Genomic DNA, 10,656 nt, shown 5'->3' with positions numbered 1-10,656 from the left:
TGTTTATAAAATAAAGGGTTTAAATGGTCTTATTATCTCTGAGAAATTGAGATAATCGATAAGATATCTGAAGTTCGATCATGTTAATAATAACTCGGACTGTCTGAGAGTTTGTTTATTATTATTTGGTCCATGTGACAGGAGACCCGGCCTCTGTCTGTGCGCATGCGCGCTGCGGCTGTACTCGGCGGACTGAAGCTGCAGGGATTTGCGGCCGCAGCAGGAGCGGCTCTGGAAGCGGGTTCACCGCCAAGAACTCACCGGTCCGGATGGTTATCACTGTGGGTGGGTGTGTGGTACCTCTGGGGATTCGGTGAGTGAGTTTTAATGCTTTAAAAGTGCCCAAATTGAGCCTGTGCTTCAGCTGGTAGCGAAGACTGAGGAATTCCACCTTAAGTGGTGCAGCGGTCTCAGTCCGGCGCCTGCACCATTTAAGGTGGAACGGAAAACTGGAATCACATATTTGACAGCGTTTAACCTCTGTTTAACCCAGAGGAGTCATTTATTTTATTTATAAATGAGCTCTCTCTTGATCTATTAAATGTATTAAAGAGTTTAGGATGTTCAACTATTAAAACTTAAAGCCTACGTGTTTAAACGTGATGTCACTGGGTCAGGTGGTGAGCATGACCTCAGCCGAACTGGTGCATTCTCCTGACCTGAGCCTGATTTCCTTCATTATTACTGTTCATTAAGAGCAGTGTGGAGTATTCCTCTCTCTGTGGATCAATATAGTGTAAAACAAAACACTAAGACTGCAAAGTGAGAGGTGTGAGCAACAGCAAATCCCAAAACACAACAGAATCTAATTAAACTATTATATATGAATTTTAACATTAATATCCAGAATGAAGTTTTAATAACAGTAATATCCAGTATGAAGTTCTAATAACATTAATATCCAGTATGAAGTTCTAATAACATTAACATCCAGTATGAAATTCTAATAACATTAATATCCAGTATGAAGCTCTAATAACATTAATATCCAGTATGCGGCTCTAATAACATTAATAATCAGAATGAAGTTCTAATAACATTAATATCCAGTTTGAAGCTCTAATAACAGTAATATCCAGTATGAAGCTCTAATAACATCCAGTATGAAGTTCTAATAACATTAATATCCAGTATGAAGCTCTAATAACATTAATATCCAGTATTAAGGTCTAATAACATTAATATCCAGTATGAAGCTCTAATAATATCCAGTATGAAGCTCTAATAACATTAATATCCAGTATGAAGCTCTGATAACATTAATATCCAGTATGAAGCTCTAATAACATTAATATCCAGTTTGAAGCTCTAATAACAGTAATATCCAGTATGAAGCTCTAATAACATCCAGTATGAAGTTCTAATAACATTAATATCCAGTATGAAGCTCTAATAACATTAATATCCAGTATGAAGCTCTAATAACATTAATATCCAGTATTAAGGTCTAATAACATTAATATCCAGTATGAAGCTCTAATAATATCCAGAATGAAGCTCTAATAACATTAATATCCAGTATGAAGTTCTAATAACATTAATATCCAGTTTGAAGCTCTAATAACAGTAATATCCAGTATGAAGCTCTAATAACATCCAGTATGAAGTTCTAATAACATTAATATCCAGTATGAAGCTCTAATAACATTAATATCCAGTATTAAGGTCTAATAACATTAATATCCAGTATGAAGCTCTAATAATATCCAGTATGAAGCTCTAATAACATTAATAATCAGAATTAAGCTCCAATCACATTAATATCCAGTATGAAGTGACTGAAGTTCTCTAACTGTAACTCTTTGCTAATCTCTTCCATCTCTTATTGTTTCCCTGTTTTAGGGTGGAGCGTGTGTGCGAGGGCTGTAGTCGGCTCCCCGCCAGTCGGGGCGGCCGCTGTCCGGATGGTGTCCCCCAGTATGAAGGCACTAGTGGACGCTATTTGGGCTGTGTGGAGCATCGGAGTGTCTATCTATGACTACATCCACACCAGCGCCATGGAGGAGCGCATACACAATCTGGAGAGCGTCATCACGGTTCACCAGTGTGTTATCGGCCTGCTGACCGCTGGACTGGTGGCACTGTTCACCTACATACTGCTGAGGAAGCACTGATGAAGAGGAAAGTGACCATGTGTTGGCAATGATGCTATGTGGGCAGATGCCATTGTTACCTGTACAGGTTATGTCCAGCTGGTTTCACATACTACAGGGATAACATATCAGCTCAATCAGCTCATCAGTATTAACAGTAATATGCCTAATTCACCTCAGTGGAGTCCAAATTTCCCCTTTTCTAAATCATCGCCATCTGCAGATATGCATGTCAACAGTTACAATCTGACCAAAACTTGATTGGATTAAGTACTTATGAATATTCAGCACTCTTTGCACAGTAGAACATACATAGAACATAAAAAACAGCAGTTAGTTTGAGTTTTCAATGTGTCAATAAATGAAGATTATAGCAAATAATATAGATATTTGCTGTAATATTCATATGATAATTTATAATCAGTTAAAACATTCCAATGCAGTTGAATGACCATCTTCTTCAAGCTGCAATGTCTACAGCAGGTGAACAGATACCCCTGGACAGCTTGTCCTGTAGAAACTATCCCTCAACTGATGTCCAGACTGTGCCAATTACCGTTCACAGTGTTGTCTGTGGACAGGAGGGAGGTCAGTATCAGAGGGCAGTGGAGACAATCGGCTGGCTGTGCTTCGGGCCATCATTAACAGACTCTAATTTAATAATATGTGTTGTAGAATTTGTGTTGTAACATAAAGACTCACCGGACCAGACCATGTGTAGAAATCCACACAGTTGAACCAGGTGAGTGCATTATAAAGTGTCCTTAGTCTCTATAACAGGTTTACTGGACTACTGCATAACTGGCATTGTGCAGCATTTGATTGTGTTTTGCTAACTTATTCTTTTACATATCAGCCTTTTCATTTGGTCACCAAGTCAAGTGCTGTTTAATCTAATCTTTTGGTGTCGAATAACTTGATTGTACTGTTTTATTAATAATGATGTAATTCTGGCTAAATTATATATTATTTATTAACATGTTTTGATTAAAAGTATTTCCTCTAGCTCATTAAGGCAGCAGATAAAGGGTATGAGACCACTGACACTATATCTGTTCGATAACAGTGGAGTTACTGTCACAATACCAGTAGTTATTACATTAATGATATTTGTGGGGTTTTTTGTGTGTTAAAGTTAGATTTGAGATCCAATTTTTAAAATGCTCCTCATATCTCAGAGTGTGAGAGGAGCTCAGTCCAAGTCGGGGGTTCGGTGTGAAACTGACCCACTCTGATTTCACTACAGTGGTGGTAAATGGAACCAGGCGTTGGTCGCCATGACTACAACACAGATACAGCCCATAATTCATTTCTTATCCAAGCCCACCAGTTAAGAGTTTTATATGGAATGATGATGATGATGATGAAGGTAAAATAGTGGAGAATCTGAACTAATGCAGTTCTCTTTAGGGACTACTTTCTGTAGCCGCACTACACCCTGCAGCATGTATCCCTCCACCATTTTAATGATCTGATTTTAAAAGCAGGTTCTAGAGCCGAACTCTTCTCAGAACTCTGGTAGAACCGTGTCTCAGGCATCAGGCAGCGTCTTCATCACCATTAGGTGAAGAACTTTCTGTGAGGAGCTTTTATTAGAGCTTCAGACGTCTGCTTCCCTTCACCTCCACTGTAGAACGGCTCTGGAACAGAGCATTTCGGACCAAACCCACTCTGAATGATTTTGTTTACATCTTGACCATTTAATTATGCAGGAATGTAAAAAATGGGCAGAATTCACATTTGTGCAAAATCATGTGAGAAAGCAGTACTGGTGTTAAATGAGTGACTAATGTCTAAAGTCTCTGTTGTATTGATGCACATTTCATGCTGAACATGGACTTGCATGTTCTACACTGTTACAAGTTGAGATCCTTGAGGAACGTTTGGATTCTTCAGTCTGAAACTGTGGAGGAACCTCTTAAGGTGCTTTGAGGAAGGCTTTTAAAAGAAAAAGGTTCCTTGAAGATTCCTCAAAGCTACGTCAGCAGTTTCCAATTGAAGAACCTCTAAAAGTTCCTTATGGAACTTCTATTTTTAACAGCTATTAAGAAGCACATGAATGTGATCCTGTACTGAAGTCAATAACTTACCTCAAACCTTACTGAAGACTCAAACAGGTTGTTTTTGTTTACTGGTGGTAGTTGAGACGGAGCACTCGAGGGCTAATGTCGGATACAGTCCCCTCCTAATTCTCTTCGTACTGAACTCAATAATAAAATGTTTATTTCTGAAGTGAGTTGGAACACATTTTGTTTGAGAGATTAAATCAAAATTCAAAAACACAATTTCTATTGTTTCCAGAAAAAAACAGCCATCAGAACTCAGACAAAACATTCATGACCTGATCCAGCACGTAACTGATGAACTGGGTTTCAGTCAATAGGAAAAAATATATTTAATAAATCACCATTAATCTGAATAAAAGGGCTACTTCTGGGTGTAACACTCACTACTGTTCAAAACATTTGGAATCATTTGATTAATAAATGTTATATAAGACAATCAAGTTTTATTTATTTATTTATTTAATATTAAGTATTTTGATTGAAGGAATGTCCATTAGTATTGCATTTGAATGGAGTAGATCATCTACAGTTCTCATTACTTTTATGTCTTCCTACTAATTATTTAAAACCAGATCCTCTGGAATCTCCTAATAATGTCTCTAACCAAAGTATTTTCATATTATATATTAACTGATTCCAAACTCCTGAACAGTAGTGGCCTCTTTATTGGAACCCCCTCTTATAGCTCAACTTTGCTGGTGTTCAGTTAGAGACTGGCTTGTGAAGATGCTGAATGGTGTTGGAGGAGCACCTGGACGTTCAGGTTGACTCTATGTGTGAAATTTGACTTGTACTTCCAGACCGGCTCTATATATGGCCCGTCTGCAGGAGTGTGTACTGTGTGGTGAAACGCTCCACACTCTCTCCAACTAGGCTCTTCATGGCTCTCCAGTGAAGCTTTCCACAGTTCTCTGGGCTTCCATGTGTACCCAGCTCCTCTCTGATATAATCCATCCACAGATCTGTAAAATCAAGCACTCTGAGGTCAATATTTGCAACTTGCTTATATAAATTTTCACACTGGATGAGTCTGTAATCTAGAACATTAGTAGAAGGACAACAGTAGCAGTATCTTGAAAACAAGTCAGCTGGTGAAATCTCCTCCCTCCTAGATCTTCCTCCATCAGCTGTGAGTGGTGTTATTATTGAACAGTGGAAGAGTTTAGGAGGAACAGCTCACAGAGAGCAGCTCAGCCACCGAGTGTCTGTCAGACCACGTAAAGTTACAGAGCGGGGTCAGGGCCGAGTGCTGAGCTCAGAGCAGAGTGCAGAAAAGCCTCCAACTGACTCAGTAACTGCAGCAGAGATCCAGACCTGCTGCTGCTGGTAGAGCTGCTGTTAAAGGGAGACCAGCTCCAGATTAATGACTATAGGTTGGCATAAAATCTCCTATAGGTGGAATGTGTAGGTGTCCCAAAACTTTTGTCTACTGTGTATTTGGCAAACTATCACTTTAATGTGTTTATAGCCTGACCTAATTAGTTTCGCTTGGTTCATCAAACTCACCATCATCAGACGAGCCGAACTCACGCAGCGCTCGCTCATAGTAGTCTCTCAGATTACTGATCTTCGGCTTCTCCTGAGGGAAAAGCAGGAAAACTGAACTGTGAACCTTGATCGTATTGAGTGGAATCACACAACACTCTCTGTTTTCTCTCTATAACTCACTTGATCCTTCTCAATCTGAACCATCTTGGTGAAGAAGGTCTTGGTGAAGGGTCTGTGCTCCTGCAGGCTGGAGGGACAGAGTTTAGATCAAATGGTTTCATATAAATTAGATTAGAGGATGATGATTATCTAAGGGGAAGTTTGGTGGAAGTGTGTGTACCTTTTGAATGTTTTCCGGGCTCTTTTATAGCCGCCGGTTTTGTAGGCCCATTCCAGATAGGTTTCCTTCAGCGCTGTCGAAATAGCTGGGACTGGTGATGTAAGCGCTTTCTGGAGCAAAGTAAAGAGGAGGATATCAACTCAGCTGAGTAAGAAAGCAATTCTCTGGCCACTTTATTAGAAACCCCTACCCTGTGCCTCCATTCACTGGCCACTTTATTAGAACCCCCTATTCTGTGCTTCCACTCACTGGCCACTTTATTAGAAACCCCTACATTGTGCTTCCATCCATACACTGTACACTCTGCTTGCAATTTGTCACTGGTCTGATAACTGGCAAGACCACCACTGACCAGGCTAGACCGTTCTACTACTGGTGTCCGACGCACACTGGCGTTGCTGCAGTTCTCACCTGAAACAGAGCTTCCGTCTCCTCTGGGGTCCGAGACGCCATACTCCACTCAGCCTGAAGCTGCCACAGAGGCAGACTTTCCTACAGAAGACATGGAGGGAGGTACACAGATTAAAAAATAAAATATGGTTTCTTTGGTTCCTACACACAAAAAACACTCACTGACCATTTTATTAGAACCCCCTACCCGGTGCTCACACTCACTGGCCACTTTACTGGTAAAAAGCCCTTATTGAACAACTATGCCATATGATCGATCTCAGGGCTGTTATGAGTTTAGGATGCTGGTCTGCAGGGATGTCCCTCGGTACAGAGGACTAACTAGGCCAGTCTGCAGCAGCGCTGGTGTTTGGAGTGGATGTCCCATTTAAAAGCAGCTGTTCTGCAGCCGTTACCTTGGGATTCACATGCTTTAGAGCTTCCTGGAATAGAAGCCCCGCCTCCGCTCGCTGCAGACTGACCAACGTCTGCAAGCTCAGACTCCACGTCTCCACTGATTGGCTGAAGCGTTCAGTGGCTGCTATGGCGACCTGAGCGGCAGATTCCGTCTCCCCGGACGACAGCAGCACCTGTAGCTGTGAGGAGAGACAGCGATGGCCTAAATTACTCTACAACTACTACCAATACAACAAGTGCAGCTGCAGCTCTAATCCAGTATGAATCTGCAGGGTGTGTCTATTTTACAATCGGACAGTAATTATCTTTAGTTAATTGTCGACAGAGAATGATCACATGCAAATTGAGAATAAAAGAGATTATTGCAGTTAGTTATAATTAATAATATTTAACTTCTTGTTAGCCACGTTAGCATTCTGTGTCCGGGGTGGGGTGGGGGTCTTACCCAGGTCTTGTAGAAAGACTCCTGCAGCAGTGAGGCATCGTGAGCTCTCTGAAAAACCCCAAGCAGCCGCTCTCGTCTCTGAGAAATCCACACATCAGTTGAGGTCAGTCACACACTTCCACACACTCGTGCTGCTGTTATGCCTCTTTTCTCTTTTAGGACACTACTGGCCTTCCTCTACCCAGCTCTGAGGATATTTACCTTTTCCTTCAGCTCAGCGATGTTAGTTTTCCTCTTAAATCTGTCCAGACAAAACGTCACGTAACACGTCCACATGGGCTCTGTAAAGAATATGTAATTTTACATTTTATTTCTTTATTGATCCAACTTATTAGCGTTATGCTCTGTGCAACACTAGCCTGCATGGCATAACGGTCAATGTAGCATAACCTAATGTGTAATAACAGTCTCTGCAGCATAATAGCCCTGTAATAGTACCCTATTTAATAGTAGCCTGCCTTATAATAGCCTGTGTTATAATAGCCAATGTGGCATAGTAGCCTGTGTACTAAAATCCAGTGTAGAAGCAGCCTGTGTAATAATAGTCTCTGTGGCTTAATAGCCCTGTAATAGTAGCATGTATAATAGCAGTCTCTGTGGCATAATAGCCTGTGTTGCAGAGTAGCCCGTCTTATTATAGCCTGTGTAATAATAGCCAATGTGGCATAGCAGCCTGTGTAAAAGCAACCAGTGTAATTCTAGTGTAGTGTAATAGTAGCGTGTGCAATAGTAGCCAGTGTAATAACAGTAGCCAGTGTAATAACAGTAGCCAGTGTAATAACAGTAGCCAGTGTAATAACAGTAGCCAGTGTAGTAATAACAGTAGCCAGTGTAGTAATAACAGTAGCCAGTGTAGTAATAAAAGTAGTCAGTGTAGTAATAACAGTAGCCAGTGTAGTAATAACAGCTTGTGTAGTAGTAGTCTGATTATGTGCCCTGGTAGCCCATCTATTAACAGTCAGTGATCATTATCGTTCTGTAATAATCATGTTTGTGTAGTAGTACCTGTGTTAAGGCTCTTGATTCCCTCCTCATAAACAGCACAGCAGCGCTCCTCTCTGCGACTGGTGTCCGACGCTCTGCCCTGAGCGCTCTGCAGTTCCGGAGCCCCAGCGGCCTCCAGCTCTCTCCGGGCCATGAAGTCCCACGTTACGGAGTCGTCAGTGTGTCGTGTCTGCAGGCTGGAGACACAGTTCAGTTCAGTTCGGCTGCTCAAACATCTTAATTTACCCGAATCCTCATCAGAGCGCTAGATCACAAGCTCAGGCACGTCTCGACCAAACCTCCGTTTGGCCCCTCGTTTAAACCACACTGACATAGACCCCTGAAGAGCCTGCAACTCAGCATGTACTCATAGTGCTTATGGAAGTAGAGCCTGTCTCACTCTTGGAGGATGGTGTCCTGCAGGTTCTTCGTGAAGTCAAAAATGGCAGCAATCTGAAGCAACGACAGCATGAACTCCGCCCCTGTGGAGATGAGAGGAGTTAACAGTTAGCTGCTAATGCTAATCAATCAATCCCAATAAGAAGGAATCCTGACCCGCTTGGAGGAGAAATGGGAATTCAGCAGAGCAGAGTAAACACCTTTGATTTTCTGTGCAGCGTCTCTGTAAACCACCTCAGCCAGTTTACCGCCCAGGATCTCTGGGGAGAACTCGTACTCACCCTGCAGAGACACACGGTTAAACAGATTTCACCAGGCAGCAAATATGAATCTTCTACAACACTGTACGTGAAAAACAGCCAATCGTGCAACGAGCAGCAGTTTAATGAGATTTGACTGATTGGTCAAATAGAGATGGTGTAACAAAACATACAACGTCGATTTTGGCGCGTTCCAGTTCCTGCTGCTGCTTCCTCAGTTTCTCAGCGTGCATCAGCTCCATCCGGAAATACTAATTTAAAAAAAAAAAAAAAAAACACAACAACACTTAGACAGCTGCGCCACTCCTCAAGCTAACCAGTGCACTGCTCCATTACTAAAAGGCTGACAGTCCTACCTCCTGATAGACCTTCTTATTCTCTGGGTGGAAACGAAGGGCTCTCAGAAAGAGATGACGAGCACTCTCTGACGAATTACGCTCCTCCATCTCACATTTGGCGGCCATAATCCATAAACCTGCCCGGATTAAACCAGCAGTGTTAATCTCTGGAATAAAAGTCTTGCAGAGCAATTCCACTGATTTTTCTGCATATTTAAACCTCTCAAGAAGCCTCAACCAGTCAGAGCTGGAGTTCTACAGTGGAGGTTCTAGATAAGCTCCCCCAGTCAGAGCTGGAGTTCTACAGTGGAGGTTCTAGATAAGCTCCCCCAGTCAGAGCTGGAGTTCTACAGTGGAGGTGAAGGGAAGCAGACGTCTGAAGCTCTAATAAAAGCTTCCTCACAGAAAGTTCTTCACCTAATGGTGATGAAGACGCTGCCTGATGCCTGAGACACGGTTCTACCAGAGTTCTGAGAAGAGTTCGGCTCTAGAACCTGCTTTTAGAACCAGATCATTAAAATGGTGGAGGGATACATGCTCCAGGGTGTAGTGCGGCTACAGAAAGTAGTCCCTAAAGAGAACTGCATTAGTTCAGATTCTCCACTATTTTACCATCATCATCATCATCATCATCATTCCATATAAAACTCAGAAGACTCGTGTAGCTGCACTGGTGGGTTTGGGTAGGAGATAAATTATGGGCTGTATCTGTGTTGTAGTCATGGCGACCAACGCCTGCTTCAATTTACCACCACTGTAAAGAAATCAGTTTCTCTACAATGAGTTAGGATGACATTTTTGATAAATTCCCAATCATTTATTGATCATGAAATAAAAAGATGCTGCTGTTTCCTAAAGAAACTTGACAATAACGACAGAATGATAGTAAGTGAAGCTTTACTTGGCTTGTCAGGGTGGATGGCGAGCATGGTGGAGAACACCTTGCTGAGCTGACTCTTTGTCCCCTAAGAACAAGTAGGAAAGGGAAATGACCATATTTAAACATCAACAGTTCCTGTAATACTAATGCTTTTACAGAATATTAAGAATAATGGTGTAACACTACAATTACGCACCCATTTCTTACTAAAGGCAACGTGAGAGAGCCACAGCTGGACGTCTTCCTGAATGTGTGAAGAAAAAAAAAACCCAAACATATAAACATTTACAAAACCTCAGCTTAATGAAAGTCATCATAAAAAAAGCCATTCATACCTGCCACTTTGAAGTAGCCCTCCTGAACACGTTGTTGATGCCCTGGATGATGGGAAACTCAATATCCTCCCTTTTGAACTGGTAGCCAATTCTCTGAAATCATCAAACAAAGAAACCGAATCAGGGTTGCCAGGTCCATTCCAGAAACGCTTTACTTCCCCACGGTTTACTCTTCTGCAACTGTGGGTCAGTCTGGCAACAAAGCCACAAATAAATCCCAA

The 10,656-nt window shown here is 41.8% G+C and overlaps 1 protein-coding gene across 1 annotated transcript; it reads right to left on the bottom strand.

Annotated features, from left to right (window-relative positions):
• Positions 1-3,797: 3,797 nt before the first annotated feature.
• Positions 3,798-10,574, bottom strand: utp6 (UTP6 small subunit processome component). Its single transcript, XM_072682839.1, has 17 exons — positions 10,566-10,574; positions 10,436-10,528; positions 10,297-10,344; positions 10,122-10,185; positions 9,239-9,357; positions 9,056-9,133; positions 8,823-8,904; positions 8,624-8,705; positions 8,245-8,420; positions 7,441-7,520; positions 7,240-7,317; positions 6,794-6,973; positions 6,399-6,479; positions 5,988-6,097; positions 5,828-5,894; positions 5,666-5,738; positions 3,798-5,121 (listed from the first exon to the last, which is right to left on the bottom strand). The coding sequence occupies exons 1-17, from the start codon at positions 10,572-10,574 to the stop codon at positions 4,967-4,969; spliced, it is 1,575 nt and encodes a 524-aa protein (XP_072538940.1). The 3' UTR covers positions 3,798-4,966.
• Between the last annotated feature and the right edge of the window lie 82 nt (positions 10,575-10,656).

This window comes from Salminus brasiliensis, chromosome 7 (genome assembly GCF_030463535.1).
Source record: "Salminus brasiliensis chromosome 7, fSalBra1.hap2, whole genome shotgun sequence".
NCBI classification, from domain to species: Eukaryota; Metazoa; Chordata; class Actinopteri; order Characiformes; family Bryconidae; genus Salminus; species Salminus brasiliensis.
Note: the sequence above shows the minus strand (reverse complement) of the source record. Positions and strands in the feature narration are given on the sequence as shown.

Bases quoted from the DNA above. Each gene is read 5' to 3' on its own strand.
- utp6 (XM_072682839.1), bottom strand. The intron at 9,134-9,238 runs GTAGGACTGTCA...TTTTTAAATTAG, and splicing joins ATAAGAAGGTCTATCAGGAG to TATTTCCGGATGGAGCTGAT. The intron at 6,974-7,239 runs GTAAGACCCCCA...CTCTCCTCACAG, and splicing joins AGTCTTTCTACAAGACCTGG to CTACAGGTGCTGCTGTCGTC.